Genomic DNA, 23,973 nt, shown 5'->3' on the forward strand with positions numbered 1-23,973 from the left:
CACAACCCACCATGGCGTAAATAAGCCATGGCAGCCTTGGCAGGGTGGGGTGAGCATGTAAACCAGGTCAGAGTGTCACTTCCTGCTGACAAACATGGGGCTTGGGAATTATCAGTTATATTTATCCTAAACTGTACTTTAGCAAAATGAACTATGGACACTCAGGCTGGGATTCAAGGGCTGTCTGTGATTTGCCCATGCATGCCCTGGGGCTTTTCAGTCTCGCCTTCCAATTGTGGCCTCCCCTCCCCCTGCAAAACACACACAACATCCAGTCAGTCGCAGGATTCATCTTGGTGATGATATTTTTCAGTGATCTCTGCAGGCTTCTATATATATTAAAACTGACCCCTGAAGACAAGGCCCACATCCAGGGCCATAATGTTTAGGGCCATTTCTTGGAATAAAACCACATATATTTTTTCAACGTATCATCATATGTTTTTCATCATATATTCCCGAGACTGTGTCTCTTTATTCCACTGGTTCATTTTGGATGTTCTCCAGTTTTGTTTCACCCTAATAAAATAGGCAGCCCACAATGTAACTGCTTTTGCTTCATCCATTTTTATACCAAACCATTTCCAAAGAGCTCAAGATGGTGCCCCCATCCACCGATCCTCATGACAGTAAAAATATAAGAACAGAAGAAGAGCTATGCTGGATCAGACCAAGGGTCCATCTGGTCCAGCATTCTGTTCATGCAGTGGCCAACCAGCTGCCCACAGAAAACCCATGAGCAGGACACAAGTGCCCACCCATGTTCCCCAGCAACTGATGTACACAGACTTACTGCCTCTGAAACTAGTAGCCATTGATAGCCTTCTCCTCCAGGAAGTCTCATCAAGCAGGTTCTACTCAGAGAAAGTGACTGGCAAGGTCACTCAGCAAGCTTAGTGGCTGAGCAGCGATTTGGACCTGGATCTCCCTGGTCCCTAGTTCGACACTCTAATGGTTCGAGTTTAACCATAAAGCCCTTGCTTGCCAATAGCTGCAACTCAAATATATCCAACAAGGCAGCTGTGTGGGTGAGGGAGCAGATCACTCGCATTTTGCACTCATGTGTGTGCCTTTACATACATGTCTACTACATTCAAGCCAATCTGCTCCCCTAGATTTAATTTCTAGACAACTAGGTAAGGGCCGATGAGCAGAACTCTGCTCACAGAATACTCCTGCTGTATGAAATGTGGAGTCCCCTGTGCCCTCTGTAAATTCGCTCCAGAAGCTTAAGGGACCCTCCAGAATAGTGTGGGAGATGGTGTTGGTGGCGGGAGTGGGAAGTTGGAATCATCTAAAATCACTTCTCCCCTTCCACTGGATTGTACTCTGGATCCAACTCCTTGTGTTAAAAAGGCATCTCTTACCTCTCCCTAAAAGATTTAAATTTTACAAGAGGCAGATACCAGCAAACACTGGCAGTCCCTGGTGAACAGGATAGCTGGAATGCATAAACATGTGCCATGATCATCTGACTATTAGAAATGGGGAACAAACAACAACAACAACAACAACAATAAAAGAAACTATAGCTGGGGAAAAGCATGCAGCACAACAAAATCGGGAAGAGAGGAATAGAATGACAAAACTCTGGTTTTTGCTTTTGTTTTTCTCATTGCCTCTAGGCAATATTTCCTCTTAAAAACAGGGAGGGAGGGAGGGAGAAATATGCTTAAATGCCTATCTTCAGCATCCCTGCTTACTGCATTGATTATACCATTGTTCACACTGAGGTTGTGGAATCTATTTTTGTGATTAACACAGTGTTACTGGTAAATGGAACACAGTTCTTTTTATGTGCCACAGATTAATAAAAGCCTGTTGTTTGCATACAGCCTATGCAATCAAGCGGGTGGAACTGTAAAAGGAGGTAGAGGTCAGTAAAAGTTTAGATTAAAATTAGATTTGTTGTAAACAACAACAACAACAATAGAACAAACCTGGCAGCATGGCATGCCAAGGGCTCCCCATGCTATTTAAAGCAATGGCTGTGTCAAAATTTTATAAGCAGAGCTATCATTTGCTTCCTCTCTGCACTGCACAATCATGGGGGTTTATTGGTTATTCAGCTAATGGATAGAAATGTGAAATACGTTCCTTGACAGATGAATACCCTGGAGGTACCTTGAGTTGTCACCGTATATACTTCTCCTCTGACAACATTACATAACATTAGTCATTTTAGTGACTTGGAACTTTGTACCTCATTGTATCCCAATAGAGGAGGAGGAGGAAAGAAGAAGAAGAAACCCTCTATTAAAACCATTTGTAGAAAAACCAGGAAGTTGGGCTTCTTAACTTATTACAAACAATACAATGCATGGACCAATCATGTTTCTTACCTACGCATGGATTCACACCTGTATATTAAAAAGTGCAAGAGAGCCCTTCGGTAACCATTTTGGTCCTGATGATGCATTTTTTGCTACTGTTTGTGGGGCTGGCCTCTTTGGCTTTGCATTGTAATGCTGTGTGTTTTCTGGGCTATGGTTTCATGAAACAGTATGAAATACTTTAATAGGTCAATGTTAAATAGTATAGAACTGTCCCAGTTAGATATGGGTGCCCTCCACATGCCGTTGGACTCAACTTCCATCAGCCGTAGCCAGCGTAGCCAATGGTGAAGGATGATGGGAGTTGTAGTCTAACATCTGGAGGGCCACAAGTTCTCCACCTATGAGATACGTATAGGATCTGAAACACAGATATAGATAGATAGGGAGCTAAAGGTAGGGAGCTTTGCACTACCTGAAAAGCTACTCCTAGAGTGAGAGTTGGGAGACCCTCCAGGGTAATATGGGTGTGGGGGGGACACATCTGAGAAGGGTAGAAGGCTAAATAATTATCTTTTTCTCTTTTACGCATATGCACATACACAAACTAGGCACATACCTTCCATTTGCACATGGAGCTGCAATAACAAGGCCTCAACCAGACTAGAAAGTGTGGTTTAAGTATACTTTAAGTATATGTTTACATGAAAGAGTTAATGTTTCATGGCCATGTTTGCTGCTTACTACTCCCCAAAGGACTCTTTCTGCAGTACTTTATCTTCATTTAAATTGTCCTTTTCAAGAGAATGATAAAGCTCACTTTATCGAAGAGAAATGATATGACTGAATGCTGAAGACCCCCACCCCCAATTCTACTCCTTAAAACATTTTAAAGAGAATGTACTGTAGGTATTTTAGAGCTTAACAAATGCATGCTTGTTTTGCATCGGTATATTTTTCTACAACATAATAAATGGGACTGAGATTTAAAGTGGTAAATTAAATTAGTGTCTTGAGGATATCACAGACAGAGCTATAATCAACACTTTTCAGTTCAGAGGTACTCTGAAACTGATTCCAGAGAGGCATCTTTCATAGGATTTTTGTGTGCCAATTTGCCTAAGATACACATCTTTTGCAAATAGTTTCCCTTAATATAATGCTGTTTTGTGCATTGCTTTTACTAATAAACACATTTGTGTGTGATTTTCCCCAAATATACACATTTTGTACAGTATCTTCCCTAATTTATGCACTTTTGCATGTTTTTTTTTGTTCAGAGAACTGCATCTCAAAATTCTGAGAAGTGTGAATATCGAAGGAAAACTGCATTCCAGTTTGAATGTCAACTGGGAAAGTGCAAACTTGGTAAGCTCTTATTGAAATGCAAACTAAACAAAATTCTTCCTTATCCCTACTATTTACTGATGATGTCACAAGCAGAGCTTCATATGACAGATGCCCCAAGACATTAATACTACCACATTCTGCAAGCACTAACCCACTGTAACTAGATTTCTAGTTTTCTGCTGATTATTGCCCTTAAACAGAAGAGTGGTCCATGGAAAGGTTGTGGAACAGTTGAGAACATCTGTCCTGAGCCCTGCACTTGATTTATTTTTTCTGACAATGGAGATCAAGGCCATTTTGACCAGGGCTGGATTATCAAAAAGCCTAACAAGGCACTGGCCTAGGGCCCGTACGTTTCAAAATATGGTACTAGTTTTCATGCTGCTGCTGCTGCTGCTGAAGACCACCACTGCTTTTCAAGTGGTACACACACACAAAGGGTATAAGAACTGCTGCCTAAATGTCACTGGAAAAGGCCCCAAGCTCCTTGAGTCAACGAAAACAGAAGTCTTAATTATTTTTTAATGCTTAAATGCTTTGTAAAATAGGAACGTTTTCATGACTGAAGCTCGGGGCTGCTTCACATTACAGTATTTACAGGGAGAAGATTTTAAAACTCTCAGATGTGTATCTGGCAAACCCATACTTCTGGCTGGGTGTATCTTATAGCTACATCAGGGACTGGCCCTGTAAAGCATAAAGTGACCCCTTGGTGTATACCTAAATGCTTTAAACAACAATTTAAGCATGACAGTAAATGAAAGACCAGATCTCGCTAAGAGATCTTTTTTTTTTCCACAGATATTTGTAACAGAGGACAAAGAACCCTGGGATCAACAATCTCTATATAGACAGTAGAGATGATTAAAAAATAATTGTCCGTTGACTTGTCAAGGCTCTGTGGAGTCTACAATGCCTTAATGTTGCATAGACTCCAAGCAAAGATGTGTGAAAGTATAAAACTGGCCCTGTCAGTGTGAAGGACAGTGAGAATAGTCATCTATCAGCACACCTCTTAGCTCCTCAACAGTATTTTGCACAATTCGCAAAGTTAAAAGGCAAAGGGGTCAATCCACGACCGACCATGTTAAAGATTATTTGCCAGCCCTTGCTCCTCGCAATGACTGGGTTATCTGTCAAGTACTTTGATATGCTAGCAAGGTATTGTACATACATTGAATCAATAGATTGGTGTAATCCTAAAATTTGCAAGTAAAGCATGTAAGTGCTTTGGATAAAGTGTACCAAAAACAACACCTGTGCAACATCATAAAAACACAGTACCACCTCAGAGCTAAAATGGCATTACAGGTAGACACACTGCTCCAAATGTGCGAAATGAGGTGCTGAGAGTCACAAATCCTTCAAAGCTGTGTGTTAAAACAGAACATTAAAGTAAGTAGTTTGTCTCCTCTGTTATTTAAGTTAGATTTTTACGTTTCTTCATCTCAAGGATTTGGGGTATTCACAATCATGTTAACTTTTCACCCAAGCCTTTTCAAGTGATGCAATCCTTGATATTTTATTAATATGGCAAAATTATATTAATCCTGGTCCATACTCTGCAAGGTAATGGGGAGAAGAGTATTCTTATCATCATCAACAACTCAAATGAATAATTGTATAGACTGCCAAATGTAAATATATACCGACTGCTGAAAGTTTAATATGGACATCCCCAATGTCAAATATTAGAGTCTCACATTACAGACACAATAAAATGTACTTCAATACCTCTGCATTGTTTCCTAGCTCAAGAAAAAGAAAAGTATACATCTTAAACACAGAAATGAAGCTATTCTTCTGCACAACTGTGAATCATAGACTACGTTGCACTGAACTTGCTGTGCCAGGTTCGTACATCATGACAACCCACCATGGGTATGAACAACCCTAAAACAAACCATGGGTTCTCAGGGGGGCTTGTTTGTGAAAAATAAGCCACCCTGCAGAAACCGTGCCAGGTTCAGACGTCACAACAACCTACCTTGTGTGATCATCCACGGTGGGTTGTCGTGTCATGCAAACCAGGTCATCGTATAAATGTGTAGAAGAAGCAACAGCCTATTGTAATATTTAAAGTTTAGGCTCTCTTTAGCTGGAGTTTAACTGGAGGTTAAATTCTATCCTTAGATTAATGGCTCTGCCATTCAGAAAAGTACATGTATAAGTTTTAAGTGCTTCCTGAATAGGCTATGGTAGGGTTGCCAAACTATTGCTTTCAAATGTCCCTCTATGTTGTTGATTGCGGCATAGGAGGGAGAAATTTAGTATGCATAGCTTCTGTGATTTTTTTAATCACTGGGTTGGTGTTGATGCAATACTGAAGACTCCCTGCTAGCTGCAGTTAACATATTGGTAGCCAGCCTCAGAAGTATGTGCTCTCGCCCTTCCTGTGATACATTGTGATGCATCAGCACTGAAGTTAACCATGGTGACAATTAACCACTTTTCTTAGTGTCTGAAACTGTGGCTTGAAGTGAGCTTTAGTTCCTGGATTAAAGGTAACCTGGTTAACATTAAAACATGGTTAGTGCTATTGCTGTTATTCAGCTTAACCATGATTAAGGAACGGGGAGACTCTGCACTGGGAAGGGACTGGAAGGAGATAGCATGCTTTTCTTAGGCTACCTCCCAGTTGATTAAATGTGGTTAGCAGGGAGCTAACTTTCTGTCTACATCAGAACCAGTGGCATTGCCAGGACTGAGGGGGCCCTAGACATGATGCCCTCCGGGCCCTCCCCACTCCATCTGGGGTGCTCTGCTGCCCCACTTTCTCCCCCACCACCACCCTGGCTGCATGTTCTCTTCCCCTTGTTCTTACCAGTCTGCAGAAAGGGAACAAATGGGTTGGTCCCTTTTTCATTCTTTTAAAAAATAAAACAAAACCCTTTTACAGAGGTCATCCGGTGCCTCGGTAAAAGGTGTTTTTTTTTAAGAAATAAAAGGGGGCTGGTTCATTCCTTTCCTGCCACCTGGTCGCTCCCTCTCCCCACTTGCTCTCTCACCTCCACCAGGTGGCAGCAGCACCAGCACCATTTTTTCCTTTGGCTTTACTTAAAAAAAGAAACGCTTTTCGTAGTAGGAGTACTGATGACTGAAAGAAATCGAGGGTGTTTTTTTTAGTTCTTTTAGCCCCCACAAAGGTGGGGGGAGGCAAATTAAGTTGGGGAAAGTGGCCGGGTGGGAAGATTTAAATGTCCGCTACCCATGCATGGTGGTCTCAATCAGCGCCCCGCATGCTTACGCTGAGGCAGGGCCAGCCTTACCATTAGGCAAAGTGAGGAGGCTGTCTGAGGCAGCAAATGCTGAGAGGCAATAACAAGGTGATGGAGGAGGGGACTGTGTGGCCTTCCCTGTGCCCCCTAAGCTGGCCTGCTGCCTCCAGGCATGGTGGAGGATGCTGTCCCATTCATCAGTGTTGGCCAAAGATGTTCAGTCTTACAGAAAGGCTTCTGTACATGGAACAGGAGGAGGCGCCATCTTGTTCTTCACTTCAGGCAGCAAAATACCTTGTGCCAGCCCTGCACTGAGGTAAAAAACAAACGAACTGGCACCGGTCAGCTGTGCATTGAACACCACGTGTAGTTTAGCCCTTAGCCACTATGCTGCACCACCTCTGATCCATGCATGGAGCTCCAGTGTGAGCACAGGCTTTCCCATTTGACTCAGTGGATGGCAGCTCTGTAGATAAATCCACATGGGACACCTGGTGTGTTGTGAACTGCCCTGAGAGCTTCAGCTATGGAGCAGTATACAAATATAATAAATAAAATGAAATGGAATTGTGCTGCCCGGAAAACTGAAGTGCATCACAATTCCTGGCTTATGAGAGGAGAAGAGGGTGAGCTTTGTGTGGGCTCCTTTCTGCTTGTGCACGTAGTGCTACTAAACCATGGTTTAGTGTTATGTGCAAACGTGGCCTATGGCAGTCCTTTTTAAAGACTTAATAACAGCAACAAGGCAAGAAGTAATTATTTGGTTTTGGAATTATGTTAAGTAGAACTGATTACTTTCCTGGCCATACAACTTAGAAAACCATACATTCTGCTTTTTTCCAACCCCAGTAAACACCAAACAGCATTAGAGCATTAAAACCATTATTATCTCTCTCCTGCCGGAAAATGCATCACTGTTACACAAGGTAGGGCCAAAATTCCCCAGAAGAAAGATAAGAGAAAATGTGCATGGCTTGCATAACCTAGGGCCAAACTACCCTGGGGAGGCAATGTAACAAAATTGCATTGTAAATATAGACACTAGGAATATTTTAAAATAAATGGACTGTAGACGGTATAATTTAAAAATTAAAGGGAACCTATCTTTGTGTAATGGAAAACTGATAAATAGCTCCAAGGAGGCTTAATCCCACCTACCCTCATTATCCTCCTCTGGGTTCTCAGATTGCTTTGCTTTGCATTTCATGGGTGAAGAAGACTGGCCTTTTTGCTCCACTCCCTCTGCAAGAACAAAGAATTAATAAATAAAATGGATTTTTGAAGTAGCATTATTTTTTATTAAATATGTATGTGCAATGTATTGGAAGAAGAATTAGACTGTACCTCTGTGTTGCTTTCAGAGAGGAATAGATGCACTTTTAAGCATTATGAAGATTGATTTCTGCCCCACGTGCCATTAGCACAGCTGTGAGGGGCCTTAGGTTGAACTCTGAATGCCGTATTTCAGAAGTGTCTAAAACCTCACATATAAATCACAATATTCTCGTGTTCTTTTAAAATCCATTTTAAACATGCAGTTTTAATTATTTGCTAAGCACTGAGAAATGCGATTCTATTGTAAGCTCATAATAGTCTCACTTGAACGTGCAGAGATTTTTTTTTTTTAAACCCTCAATAAATTAGATGGACAAGGAATAGTGGCCTCAGTTTGGCAACTCAGTTGCAGAATAGAAGCAGGAGTACTGGCTCTCCAATATGGAGATTCCTAAAGAGCATCCTGTCATCCAGTTGTACTGGTTTCTACCAAATAATGTTAATGACTCAAGAAAAACTTAATTCATTTTACTAGTTGAAAATCAGAAACTAATAATCTTCAGCAGGCTCAAAATTCCCTTTTAAATCAATAGGAATTGTGCACAAATTATGCTAGGCATGGTAGGCAAGTTCTTAAGTCATTAAGGGCGCAATTCTATGGGGACAGGTGGCTGCCTCCGAACTCGGAGGTGACCGCCTATCCAATGAAGGGCAGGAGAAGCATGGAGGGGATCATCCCCTCCGTGCTTCAGCCGCCCTGCATTTGCAGCTAGACAGCCGATATCTGAGTGCAGAGTGTGGGGCCGTTCCAAGCTGCCTCCGAGGCAGCGGGGGGGGGGGTGTCAGTTCTCAGGAACCAACCTCAGAGCACTGGCTCTGAGGTTGCTTCCCAGAAACTGACACATCCTATGGCTGTCTAGCCACTGACTGGCGGCCATAGGTTTGCTCTCGAAGTAATAGCAATACAGAAAGTTTAATCAACAAGAGATTTCCAGGTGATCACTGTGCTACAAAAGTATACGTAGTCCTATTTGTAAGCACTGAAATGACAATAGCAATGACAAGTTAATAATCAAGAACCATGGACTGGAATAATACTACTAATAATATTGATATAAGATATATTTAGCAGCACAGTCCATTAGCCCTGTACAGACCATGAAAGTGATAGAGTCCTAGGGCGTATCCAACTGTGTCATTCTGCAAACTCAAATAGCACTAGTGGAGCTCTGCTGAATCTTTCCATTGCACAAGCAGTTGGCGATTATGCTTGCGCAACTGGTTGCGCAACTGGTTGTGTAAGCAGTTGCACGACCGGTTGCATGTGTCGCACAACGTGTTGCACACGAGTTATGTGCAATGGGCTGCACAATGGGCTGCACAACCATAATGCACAACCATTTGCACAGCCGTGCTTGCTCAAACGTGACTTTAGTTGGATTCTTCTCTTGTGCATAGTTCAGAACCTAGTTTCTGCTAGTGCAACGTCATTTGAGCTAATGGAATGACACAGTTGGATAGTGCCCCTACATGAATGTAATGCAATACATCCTATGAGAACAAAATCCCCACTTAAAGTAGTAGGACTAACTTCCTTTTTTTAAATATATTTTTATTTATTTTATCTTTATAAATGAAATACCAAAAATACCAACAACCTAATCAATACTACAATTTCCCAGAAATACAATATTCTGATGAGGACATCACAATAACAAAAAGAAAAGGAAAAAAAAAAGGAAAAGACAGAATGAAAGGAAGTAAAGAAAAAGAAAAGAAGATTCTTTCCCCCTCCCTCCTCCTCTCCCTCTCCCTCCCCTTTAAAGAATTAAGTTTAAACTCCAATACCTCCCGGCCTCCGATGCCATTCTATTTTAAAAGCTATATCTATAACCTTAACAATCCTACAGTTTAATAAACAACCCCACACTTCAACATCACATCATCAATCCTACATCAAAGAAACAGGTCTACAGTTCACTCCCAGCAGCCTATATTGATAATAACAATAACAATAATAATCAAAAGAAATATAGTGTTATATAATAAAACCCAAAATAAACCCTCAACAATCAGCAATATATTCTATACTAGACATTTAAATGTATGTGCACAATTACCCCCAAACAATAAACCTAAATATGGCATACCATATCTATTCTGAAATAAAAAATAATAAAAAATATAAAGAAAAGCAAGAAATAAAGAAAGATGGAAGAGAATAAACAAATATATGTATAATAATTTATCTTCTGACCTAGCCTGGATCATGTAGACTAAATACAAGCAGTTAACAAAGCTTGTTTAAAGATTCCAGTTCATGGGGTTGTAACAGAATTCTCATGCATTTTTACATTCAGCCATGCCTCCGCCATTTCATGATTTAGAAACTTCTTCATCTGACCTTCAGACACACTACAAAGTGTAGCGGGATATTTTAAGTAATATTGTAAGTTCATTTGCTTTGGCATATTTTTCGCTTTGATAAATTGCCTTCTTTTATTTGCCACCTCTTTGATGTAATCTGGAAATAACATAACTTTATCTTGTTTCCAGGAAAGGCTTCCACCCTCTCTTGCCAAACGCAGGATATAAGTCTTTGTGGAGACTTTTGTAAATTGGACTATGATCGTATAGTCAGTCCCTTTTGCATTTGGCACACGAAATGTCTGCTCAATATCAGGTAAATAATCAGATGGGATAGGGCATGCAAAAGTTTATCCACAAAAATAGGCAATTTTACATCATTAGACAGATTTTTAATCCTAATAATAAGTACATTGGATGTTAGTGTGAAGGCCTCCAATTGAGAAATTCTGTCAGAGACATTTTTAAAACATACTTGTGTCGTAGTTTCTTCCTCTGCCATTCGGTGTTCTAGCTCGTTAATTTTCGTCTCCATTTTTTGCCATGACGCATTAATTAGATCCACAGCTCCTTGCAAGGTGGTGATGGAATTTTGGATTAAATCCAGCCTTTTGGCTTGCTCCGTAAATTGCGAAGATAAAGTCTTTATCAGAGTAAATAATTCCCCTATATCTTCTGTTTTCAAAACTTTTGACACAGCAGGTGGGGGGGGGGGAGTTGGTGGTAATGCCAGCCCCTTTCTTCTCTTCAGTGTAGTCATGTTTCTCTCAAACAGATCTTGCAGGTCCTCAGATGTTCTCAAATATTGTTAATATTTCTTAAATCATCCCTGAGGAGTTGTTGATATTTCTTAAAGCATATATTATTATGGAACACATCAGCCCTGTTTTCTCCTATAAAACAGGAGTTTCAGAACAGCTTTTTGTGTTGATAAAGCTCTAGGGAGATAATCCTGGAATCCAGCCCCCCCCCATCTCATGTGGGGTACTTTTCTCCAAGATGTTATCCAGAGCTGCCTTGCCCCCCCCTTTTAATTCCAGGGAGGAGATGAAAAGGTTTTTCAATCTTTTAAAAAGCTGTTTGAGAAAGCTCCCATGGAGAGCCCATGGGAAGCTGCCAGAGCGACATTGGTTCCAACCGGAAGTCAGGACTAACTTCCAAGTAAACCTGCACAGGATCGCACTGTGAGAAGACATGTCAGGATTAAGAGAAAGAAGACAAAGGGGTTTGTGTGGTGGTGGGGAGAGCAGGGGGGAGAGGGGGGGATGAGAGAAAGGCCAACCTTGAACTAATAGAACCACATGAGCTTCAGCACTCCAGTGCCATGTTCTTGTTAGAAAGGTACAGTACAAATCAAATCAAATCCTCCACGTATCCACAAATCCCTGCCAAACATGCACTCTAACATAATATACAGTCAGACAAACAATGTTAGCCATTTGTTAGTTTTAACAGTGACTAGGACTACTGTTTGCTTATACCTCCTATAATGTACAAAGATCATTGGCTCAATGGCCACAGGACCTGTAAACCAAGTGTGCATATGTGGGTCTCTTAAGGTGCAATCCTATGCATGTTTAGACAGAGAAAAGGCCTTCAACTCCCAGCATGCCCCAGCCAGCTGGCTGGGGCATGCTGGGAGTTGAAGGCCTTTTCTCTGTCTAAACATGCATAGGATTGTGCCTTTAATCTCTCTCAGAAAAGCTTTAAACTCTTCAGTCAGGTCTGTCCCCACCCCATTCAATCATCCTATGAAGTCGCAGGTTGTCTCACCAGTCAAAAGCAATCAAGGGTGGCATATTCGTGTATTTTAGCATATAGCATCATCTGCCCCTTCCCCGGTATCTGGATTCAACAGGTTAGGTCTGCATTTTAAAGTAGTCAAATTAATAGGAACTTACTTCAGAGTAATTATGGTTAGGACTGGGTTGTAAATTGCATCATGACAAGGTGGGAATGGGAAACTCACACAGCAGTTTTTCCAGAGGTAGAAGAAAAAGGAGCAGCATTCATCCAGCCTGCCAAGGAACACTGAAATATCTGACAAGGGTGATGACAGTATGATGTTTCCTGAGAAAGATGGGTTCAGCTGCTGTTGGAGTTGTCTGTGCCATCGGGTCATCAGTGTCTTTTCTTCAAAAAGTCTTTCCTCCTAATCCTCAAGAATCTGGGCGTGTGGCTCCCTCTTTCCTCTCTTTGATGATTTGTAGTAGGGAAAGGGGACTCTTTGGAGGAATTTTTTTCTTGAGTCCATGGGACCCACAAGAGGGAGGGGGCAGAGGTGCTAGAGTTCCCCTTCAGACTGGCGTGGGCCCTGAGCCTCCTTAGAGATGACTGGGCAAAAAAGACCACTGTTATAGTCAAGGCTGGTTGATGCTCTGTAAGTGTTCTGTATTTTGTATATGATCATTTACTAGTTCTTAGATTTCTTCCTTGTAATCAGGTGTATGTAAGATTGAGATAAACTCATTTTAACAATACTGAATGTGATATTAATAAACCAACCAAGCAATTCATTAACATCCCACCTTTAGGCCAAAAATGGAGCACAAGGAAGTTAACAATGTGCCAGGGTTGCCTCTGAGCACAGAGAGTGGTTCAGTGGCTCAAATTCTAAAGAGGAATTGCAGGAGGTGGAGGAATAAATTTCCCAGGCTTGTCCAGAGACAGAGACACAGATTCCTCAGGCTTCAAAGGCCCAGCTGGACGGAGAGGGCCTCTCTTCACCTGCCCCCCGCCCCCCGTGAGAGATAGCAAACAGGGAGAGCCTGAATTCTTAGACGCCAGGCACAGAGCCGAGAGAGAGATGGCAGGGGTGGAGCTTAGATGGTCTGCCTGACTGGCCTGGTGTGAACAGCGGTGCTTAGAGGCCTCACGAAAGACAGGGAGATCCCCCACCCCTTCAGTTAGGACAGTAGCCCGCCTTTTCTTCACATGGTGGTCAATTTTCATAGCTTTCCTTTGAACTCCCTGAAGGCATTTCTTTTGTAGACTGTGAGTCACTGATCATTTGCATCTGTATGACCCAATGAAGTAGTGGAGCAAAAGCTGAGAATTGAAGACTCTTGTCTGTGTTTTGATTTGGGTTCTGAAGTTTACAGCAGGGGCAAAAGGGAATCCTGACACAATGAAATACAGATTAAAAACAAAACTTTAATTAAAACATAAATACAAAAAAAAAATCCAACACAATTAAAAACACACTATAAAAGAAATAAGCAGCATCCAACCGGTGAAAGCCCCTTTGGCAACAGCCTGTCTTATATGCCAGCTCATCACCTTATTATTCACCCATAAAGTAAGCAGATGTAAAAATGTGCATGAAATGGAGGCAACATTCAGAGCTTCCTGACTACCATGACCCCTCCCTCAAAACTCTTCTGAGGTCTCTGCTTTCATTTAAAGGATGTAAAATGTATTTCACCAGAAGAGAGAGAAGGGAACGGCAAAGCAGCAGGAGGTTAGCCACGTTTATTTGGTGGTTCTGTGGGAAATGTTTTTGGTTTTTATCCACAGTAGATCATTGGCATGTCCTTCCTGATTCCTCTGGAAGCATCTGGTTAAATTCTTAATATACATTCAAAACTGCCATACCAACCAAAAATGCAAAATTGTCTAGCACAGATCACAGAAAGAAATCCAGTTCTGATTTACAGTTCTTTTTGTGTTTGAAATTTAAGGTTATTTCATATATGTTTATTTCTTAAAAAAAAAAAAATCACCCAGTAAGTAAATATATATTTTTCACACACACACACACACACACACACACACACGGAAACTTGAAAGATTGCTCTAATGCACAATTTACAGTTGGAAAGACTTGTTAGATCCATGAATCTTCCCTTCTGTCAATGCAGCATGAAATACCTAGACAGAATACATGTCAGGGAGAAATGAGATGAGAGGGGAAACAGGAAACAGGGCCATTCCACCAGTCCTGCTGAAAGACTACTTATTTTTTCCTCTTTCCATCCCATCCATTATCCTTATGTATTGTGTCTTTTTAGATAGTAAGCTTAAGGGCAGGGACAGTTTTGTTTTACTGATTGCATGTAAGGTGCTCTGGAAGCCATTTTTGCTGAGGAGCAGGCTAAAAATACTTTAGGGCACAATCCTATGGGGATAGTCAGCTGCCTCCAACCTCGGAGGCAACCAACTATCCAATGCAGGGCAGGCGGAGTGTGGAGGGGATCCTCTCCTCTGTGCGCCGGCTGCCCTGCATTTGTGGCGAGATGGCCAATTTCGGCTATCTAGGCAGGGCAGCTCGGAGCAGGGGGTGGAGGCAGGACAGCACATAGGAAGCGTCATACCGGCACTTCTGCTGTCCCCTCCCCTTCCTGCCCCCAAGAACGCCCCCTTTCCCTCCGCTCCACACTGCTTTTCCAAGCATGGAGCCAGGAACTAACCACGCCACCTGTGAGGTGGCAGGGGAGAGGGCAACTGACCTTGGAGCACTGGCTCCAAGGACGGTTCCCGAAAAACGAAAAATCCCATGGCTGTCTAGATGTTGTCTAGCGGCCATAGGATTGCGCCCTTAAATAAACAAGGGTACAATCCTATGCATGTTTAGACAGAAAAAAGCCCTAGAACTTCCAACATTCCCCAGCCAGAATTGTGCCCTAAATTTCTTTATTTATTTGGTGGGCAGTTTAACTGTCCAACTGAGCGATGTTCAACCTGTTCTGGAGGGGCTAAAGGATTCCCCTGAAAGGATCAAGTATATACCCGAGGGGTGGGGGTGCTTGTTGATCCAACTTTGGCACTAGATGCACAAATATCTTTTGTGGCTCGGAGCGCCTTTTACCAGCTTTGGCTGGTATGCTAGCTATGACCCTAACCAGGCCTGGCTTCAGTGATCCATGCCCTGGTAAAGTCCCGATAGGATTACTGGAAAACACTGTATCTGGGGCATCCCTTGGACAGTTGGAAATTTCACTTTGTACAAAATATGGCAGTTAGTATACTACTGTAACTGGGCATTATGACTGTATTACACCAGTGTTGTATTACCTTCACTGGCTCCCAGTTTGTTTGTAGGCCCAATTTAAGATGCTGGTGCTAACCTACAAATCCCTTCTTGGCTTGGGGCCATGGTATCTAAAGAACCGCCCCTTCCCATATGTTCCTGTCTGTGCCCTGAGATTGTCATCTGAGGCCACACCCTGAGCCCTGAAATTCTGTGGGTGCCTACTCATAAGCAGGCCTTTTCTTCAGTGGCCCCCAAATTGTGGAATGCCCCTCTCCCAGAGGTCCGCCTGGTGCCGACTTTGTTTTCAGCACCAGGCAAAGACCTTTCTATTCTCCCAGGCCTTTGAAACTGCTGCTTGCTTTATTTTTAATATGTGTACTGCTGCATTTTAAAATAATCATCTTTGTTTTTGCTTGTTCAGTTATTTATCTCTTTTTATCACTGGTTGCATTGTTTTAGCTTATATAATGTACAACTCCCTGAGAGCTTTGGCTATACGGTGACTCATAAAACGAGATAGATAGATAGATAGATAGATAGATAGATAGATAGATAGATAGACAGACAGACAGACAGACAGACAGACAGAAAACTGAAGTCCATAGCACATTTCAGCTGCGTCTGCCCCTTTGATTCAAGCCAGACCAGCAACATGTTGCATGAAATAGGATTGCTTCAGAGTACATTTGGTCACAATATGCTAGCAGCTGCTACAAGACAAAAAACAGGGGGTAGTGAGCGGTGGTGGGGATTAAATATTATTGGGTGGAATTCTAATCCACTTAAATCAATGGGAGTTTTGTCATTGACCTCAATATGATCTAGACCCCATTCAAAATTTAGAATATACTGTCTCAAAACACACACACACTCTTAATGTTTCTGAGCTTTTCCACACATAATTTGTGGTTTTAAAGCTGACATGTAAGAATGATGTTGCAAAGACTCATTCATTCTTCCTTTCCTCCAACTAATTCCTAATGACTCACCAGACTCCAGCATTAATGGCTGCTCTTACGAAAGATTATATTAGGAACATAAACATCCTGCTGTTCATTTGAGAGGGCAAAAGCCTCACTCTCACTCACATAAGCATAGTTTACAAAGGTAATAAGATATGTGCCTTCCTGGGTGGCAGAGAAGTGTAAACCAGGTAGTGCGTTTATCTCAGCATGCCATGCATTTGGTCATCTGTTATTTCTTCATTGGTACCTTTTGTAGCTGTTTCACAGGCCTGATAGAAACCCAACAAAGACACCCCCCACACACACACACACACACACACTACACCTTCCACTTTCCCAGTGGCTCCAAATGAGGCTGAATTCAGGCGTTAAGTGAGAATCTGCAGTTTCATCAGACTATCACAGATGTCTTTGAATGAGAGTGGACTCATCAGTTTGAAAGGTACTTGCCAGAAAGTTAGAGAAATGTGTACTTCTGGAAGAACTGGTGTGTGTGTGGTGGTGGTGGGGGAGCTTTAGAGAAAGATGAGTACCAACTGCAGGCATGCAATGGCAGTAATTCATAAAGATGGGCTACAACTAAGGGTTCCATCTGCTAGAGTCATGACCCACAAATGAAATGAACTGGAAATCACTTAATGATAGCAAATGGCTAATTGCAGTCACAACCTCAAATATCTATTACCCAACTACTTCCTACAAACACTGAACAGAGAAGACACACTTCAATTTGAAGATTAGATTAGCATAAATAACAACTCCTCCATATTAAATATATGGATGTGTTTGACACATATGCAAATGTTTGTTTGGTAGCATAAAAAAGATCAAACTTCGACACTAATGGGACAGAATGGCATAACACTCTTGTGTCATAGGGCATGTGACAATCTCATTAATTTTGGCAATGCAGTTATTAATGGTGTATCCAATGGCTACTTCCCCAAATAGAATTCATTTCCAATATATTTTACAGAACTTTAGTGTTCCTCAGAAAAAAGAAACACTGCTATTATTTATCTTTATTGTATTTTGATTGGGTTGGATCCAGCTTCCTTTCCACTGGTGGAAACATTGCACAAGTGGAGTTCAACACAGAACACTTCCAATGGTGGAAAGTGTATGTGTGTATTTGTTTGTAGGCAATCTGTATAGATTCCCCCTCCCTCTGCAGCCCCCAGTTCCACCTCCCATACTGTTCTGGAGGGTCCCCCAACCCTCTGTAGCAGAATGGGTGGGAGGCTATAGGGGACTACAGGGGGAGGGGAATTGGAAAAAAACCCCTGTGCTTCTCCATTTCGCCATCAGGATTCCTCTGCTGGCTTCAGAATAGGAAACAATGAAAGGGATTTCTGGGTGGGCTGCTGAAAGGAGGAATTTGCATATCCTTTGTGATCTAATTAAACAAGACTGAAGAAGAGTTTGATTTTAAGAAGGTATTTGGGCACAAGTGTTCCTTTAAATTGCCCAAACTAGTGTTTCCAGATGTCTTTCGAAAGTATTTCCTTCACTATGGAAACTTTTCATTTACTGTTCGTTTTGGATCATCCCAGCCCAAGCAGTGGTACTATCAAGAAGAAATGGAAGGCTTCTCCAACTCTAGGCATTATTTTCCTAAGACTCATCAGAGGTCAACCACCTGATTATCTCTGTCGTGCCTCAGCGCTTGCCTCTTCTTCCAAATGCCCTGGAGAGGGGGTGGGGAGACAGATGGCTGCAGCTGTCCTCTACTCAAGCTCTGCCAAGCCAATTCTGGGTGCCACCGCCAGGAGGTGCAATGCTACAAAGATTAGTTCATCTCCTTTCTTCCTTATTCAGTTGCCCAGGTGCTCATTTAACCCCCTCCCAAAGTTCACATTGACAAATATCAGTCTCTCTGTCCAACAGGTGCAGTGTGTTTGGTCACTCCAGCTCCAGCCCAGAGTGCCTGATGTCTCTGTGACTGATGACGTGCCTGGGGCGAGCCTCGACCCCAGTCTTAGCAGAAAGAGAACAGATGGAGAGCTCAACATTCCAGTCTAATGGGCTAATTTTGCATGGACTTGTAGCACAGCCTCATTGGAATTAGTGTAGTTTCAAAGGTTGGAGAGAAGAGGAAACCCGAGTGTCTTATTCTGTTTAGAAATGGAAAGGGTTAACCCCTTTTCTTTTCAATTAGTCATTTAAACTGCAATTCATAAGCACCTTTTTTTTAATAACCTCAATTAATATGTCATTCAGTTAATAAATCACATACATTTGGGTTATGCACACGTATATGAAGATATGACCATAAGAAGTCATGACTGGGATGAAGGTTTTCCCTGGATTTTCAAAAGGGAAATCACCATAGGAGCGCAGCGGTAAATGTGTAAGCAGCTGTATTTCTCTACGCAGGCTTTACAAACACATGATACTGTTTAGCACATCAAGAAAATAAACTTTGAGCATGTCTCTGAGACACAGTAGTCAAAAACCAATGGGGAGCTGTAAGTCACTGATTATTTGCAGTAAGAGTGTGTCAGCACTACACCAGCGTGGGTGGATGAGCATACCGTGAATACAGCTCATTTCATAAGCATATCCTTACAAGGCAATGTACCCTGCGCTGGCACAGGCAGTAAGACCAGCACTAACAGGCAGAACACCAAGGAGGCTGCAGGTTGTGGAGAGGATGTATCATCATTGCTACTCCCAAGTATTTTCTCTTTGCCGCTCCCAACGCTTCCTTGGAGGAGAGACAAAGGACCCAGCTCTGAACCATCTAGCCCAGTGAGAAGGCCTCTGACCCCAAGATGTCTGATCTGTATTGAACTCAGCCTACCATTGACCCTTGGAATTCAGAAAGACCAGTATTAACAGCGAGGATTAGGTCCATCCCCATGTTCATTTTGATCTTGCTTTTCATAGAATCATAGAATAGTGGGGTTGGAAGGGGTCTATAAGACCATCGAGTCCAACCCCCTTTTATATCTCATATATTCAGTCTAGATCATTTCATTGTAATATGGAATTTATGCTATGCTATGTTTATTGCATTGTTGGTTTTGTCTTATTTGAACTTGTTTGATATGTTCATTTCTTAAATGCATATGCCACCCTGCTGGCAGATACCATCGGGGCAGTTTACAATCATAAAAAATCAAAATCAAAAATAAAATAACAACGGAAACAATAAATACAAGAATAAAAATATTAAAATAGTAGAATATTAAAAATATTTAAAAGCCAGCAGTCAATTCAACAATCAGATCACCAGAGTAAAGATTATATGGCTGCAGGAAGAGGAAGGTTTTAACCTAGCATCTAAATGTATACAGTAAAGACACCAGGTGGAATCTCCCTGGTAGCCATCTGTCACACCATTGTGGGCAGCGGCGCCCAGAGAAGAGTCTCTAAGGATGATCTTAGCAATCGCGCAGGAACACATGGGACAAGGTACTCCTTCAGGTACACCGTTCCCCAGCCGTTTAGGGCTTTCAACATTTACATTGTGTAACAAATCACTGTTTCCCCAAATGTGATGCTGTATTTTGATGATAAGTTGATGCTGATTGTGAGCTGCTTTGGGCACACTCCTCTGTGGAAAGGGGGCATTTAACTAAAGTAAACTGAATTAAACCAATGGGGCAGCCCAAAAGGAAGGCCCAGAGGAGAATTCAGCCTTTCAAGGGGAGCCCTGAGATTAACCACAGAAACACTACTCTTTTGCAAGTTCTTTGCACTGAACTTTTCATATAAAACTCCCACTAGATCCAGTGATGTGCCTCTTCTGGATATGCTCCAGGGAAGGACAGCACAGGGAAGCCTGAGCTAAGGCAGCACAATTGACCAGTCTGCAGGAGCTTTAGCAGTCAGTGGGATGAACCCCCAAGGCATGCACTCATCTTTTAAAATGATTCGTTAACCCCCTTTCCAGTCAGCCAAGTCTGCCTTTGAGAACAGTTCAGAAACTTCAGCTGGTCCAGAATGCTGTGGCCAGACTGTTGATAGGGGAGGTGGGGGGTAACAGGGAGCATGCGACTCCCTCGTTACAACAGCTTCACTGGCTACAAGTTTGTTTCCAGACACAATTCAAAGTGCTGGCTACCACGTATAAAACTCTACACAGCTTGGGACCAGGCTAACTGGAATTATTTATTATCTATAACATTTCTATAGCGCCCCATTTCCAAAGCTCTCTGGGTGGTTTACAAATATTAAAAACCATCAAAAATACAGTATACAAAGCTTAAAAACCATTTACATAAAACACAAACAACGCACACACAGGCAACATATATCTGTTGCCTTCTCCCATACAAGCCTGCCTGGTTCTTAAGATCTTCTCGAAAGGCCCTCCTTTCGAGACCACCAGCAGTGGCTGTTCCCAGGGTATGGAACTCCCTCCCACAGGAGGCTAGATTCGCTCCCTTCTCTGCTGTCCTTCTGCCGGCAGGCAAAGGCCACTTTATTCAAGAAGGCCTTTGGCCTGTAAGTTGGTTTTTGGGGTTGGGTGCTGTTTTTTATTTTGTAATTGCTATTTTTATTGTATTTTAAACCATTTAAATAGTGCCGATAAGCTGCCTCAAGTGCCATTTTTGCCCAGAAAAATGGGGTACAAATAAAATAAATCATAAATAAGACAAAAATAGAACAATTAAACTGATTATGCAAAATCTGAAACAACAACATCCACGTTAACAACAACAACCCCCAAACAGTGTCAGTAAAAGGAACTAGCCAAATGAAAAGAGGTACATTTTGCACCCCCTTCAAAAAGCCAACAAAAAGGAGGGAAGTTCATTCCATAGCCTCAGGATCATTGATATAAAGAATGCCCATGTGTCCTCTTTTACAAAGGACAGTCCTCTACTTTGGAGGCATCTTCTATTTGAAGGGCTGTCCAGTCCAAGTCCAGTTTAAAGATAAATAACAAATAATAAGAATAAAGAATAAAGAATCATCAAAAGGAAGAGATGAGCCCTGAAGTTACCCATCTGTAACACCCAGAGAGCAGACTGAACAGGCGGGCACACAGGGAACTTGGTCACAGTCTTCCACACTATTTTATTTATTTATTTATTGCATTTATACCCAGCCTTTTTTCCTCTTGCAAGGAACCCAAGGTGGCTTACATTATCCACCTCCTCTCCATTTTATCCTCACAACAACAACCCTATTTCTATTTAAATTAAAATAATTATTTCTAAATTTGCACCTAGATGTATAAATTAGCATATGCAGATTTAATGCAAACTTGTGTCCTCTTTTCTGGTGATGCATTTCCTCTTTCTTTGGTGATTGATAAGTGGCCACTGTATAAAGGCCCTGCTTCTGACAGTTGTTACTTTGATTGGGGCTGGTTCTTGAAGTAGGGAAGGCCTAACACAAAGAACAAAGCTGACCATATGTGGAGAGGCACTGCCTGATATATATGGCACATACTACTTCAGAAGGAAGGAGGTTCACACTGGTAAAAAGTGGGATCGTTTTTGGGAGTCGTAAGAACATAAGAAAAGTGAAGCTGGATCAGACCAAAGGTCCATCTAGTCCAGCATTCTGTTCACACAGTGGTCAACTAGCTGCCCAAGGGAAAACCACAAGCAGGACATGACATGAGTGCAATAGCATCCTTCCCAGCAACTGGTGTACATAGGCATACTGCTTCTGATACTGGAGGTAGCATATAGCCATCAGGACTAGGAGCCACTGATCTCCTTACACTCCATGAATTTATCTAACCCCCATTTAAAGCCATTTAAATTGGTGGCCATCACTATGACTTGTGGTAGTGAATTCCACAGTTTAACCATGCACTTTGTGAAGAAGTCCTCCCTTTATCCTTCAGATAAAGCTGAATCTCTCACCAATCAGCTTCATGAGATGACTCTGGGTTCTAGTATTATGAGAGAGGGAGTCCTTCTGGCCAAGTCTGGTGTCCCCTTCCTTTTCAAAAGGTATTGTTCAGTTCCTGAAGAGGCTGCTGCCATCCTTTGCTCTCTCAGAGATGCACTGACATTTGCTTCACATTAGTTGCCTGCAGGTTATCGCCTTGTTAAAGTTTCACTGGAGCTCAGAGGCCAAGGGCATCCCTTGCTAAACAGAGGATGGAATGCAGAGCATACACTTGCCCTGTGCTGGATCATGGCTGTGGGAGAGAATGAAAGGGGATGCTGCATCATGTTTACGATCAGGTCAAACTCTCACTGAATACATGTCACGACTGGCACACTGATGATGTAACGCACTGATACAGCAGCATTTTGAAGTCATCCAGACAGTGTGTAAAAATGGAAAAGTTATATTAGAATGAGTTATCCATGTCAGCTTTTCTTGGGATCACACATTGAACAAGATCCTAGATTCTTCTTTGGATCTGCTGACATGGATGTCCCTTGAAAAATAATCTTGTAAACCTACTCTGAAACAACACTCCAGATTTCTACACAAAGAGTGCTGCATTAACCCACCCCCCCCCCCGAAACACTGTGTGAATAGGATCATGTATTCCTTTCTCACCCAAGAGCAAGGGGGTAAAAATCCCCAGAGTAACCAGCGATGCTAAATTGACACTATGGGAAAATCCAGATTTAAAAATTGGTAAGCAAATGTTTTTGCGGTGGATATGGATGGATAAGGCAATTTTTATCTTGGATTTACTAGTGGGTGCTGATGATGTGTTTTTGTTGTTCTCTATTTTATGGGCTAAATATGATTTGTTAGGTATGACTGGTTGGCAATACCTGCAGTTCAGACGTTTGTTAGTATCTCGGTTTGGCCCTGCTGCTTTTACAGCTTCAGTGTCTCCCTCGCTATTGGAAGCACTTATTGAGGCCAATGAGGCAAACAGACCTACGATCCATATCTATAAATACTTATTATTGGTAAATAAATATGATACACAAGGTCTTAAGCAGGAATGGAATAGGGAATGGAATTGTCCCATTTTGCCTAATCAGTGGATCACCGCCTTGTTGTCTGTATCTGATATGTCTATGGATCTCAGGTTGTGTCTTATTCTGCAAAAACTTTTGTTTTATGTCTATTGGATGCCACAACATCTCTTTAATAAGGGTTGTCTAAGTCGGCTGTTGGAGGTGTAATACAGCTAATGGTTCTTTTAAGCATATGTTTTGGCAATGCCTGATAGTTGCCCCTTTTGGGGAGAAAGTTATTATACAGATAAATTTTGTATTGGAACACTCCTTAATATTTACTGATGTACATGCTTTTAAAAAAATATCTACCTGCTTCCTAGGAGTTAACACATGGTCCGGACAAATGGACTCTCCATGCTCTTTTGACAAGTAAAAGACTGACATTACAACATTGGAAGGATAAATGTTCACCTCCTATAATGCAATGGATTGAAGACCTTCCAAAGTTTTAAACATTTCAACAGGTCATATATAGATGTGACCTGCAAATGGATACTTATTTGGATATTTGGTCTACTTTTTTTGAAGTTTATGTATAGTTCTTAGAAACCTCTATTCTCTCTCTCTCTCTTTCTCTCTCTCTCTCTCTCTCACACACACACACATCATATGTACACATTGAAACTGATATATTCAAATCTATGTAGCCTCCTT

The 23,973-nt window shown here is 41.9% G+C and overlaps 1 protein-coding gene across 12 annotated transcripts in view; it reads right to left on the bottom strand.

Moving 5' to 3' along the window:
* Nucleotides 1–23,973, bottom strand: part of MACROD2 (mono-ADP ribosylhydrolase 2) — a 1,364,729-nt gene that overhangs the window by 145,874 nt on the left and 1,194,882 nt on the right. For 8 of the 12 annotated variants that reach the window (XM_084824196.1, XM_084824178.1, XM_084824167.1 and 5 more), the window contains one exon: nt 8,000–8,083. The exons of the other annotated variants lie outside the window; for them this stretch is intronic. In XM_084824196.1, the coding sequence (XP_084680322.1) occupies nt 8,000–8,083 (84 nt within the window). The remainder of the gene's footprint in view (nt 1–7,999; nt 8,084–23,973) is intronic. 12 annotated transcript variants of the gene reach the window in all.

Source organism: Heloderma suspectum, chromosome 1 (genome assembly GCF_057233095.1).
Source record: "Heloderma suspectum isolate Gila_16-S chromosome 1, 16-S_ref, whole genome shotgun sequence".
Lineage (NCBI taxonomy): Eukaryota > Metazoa > Chordata > Lepidosauria > Squamata > Helodermatidae > Heloderma > Heloderma suspectum.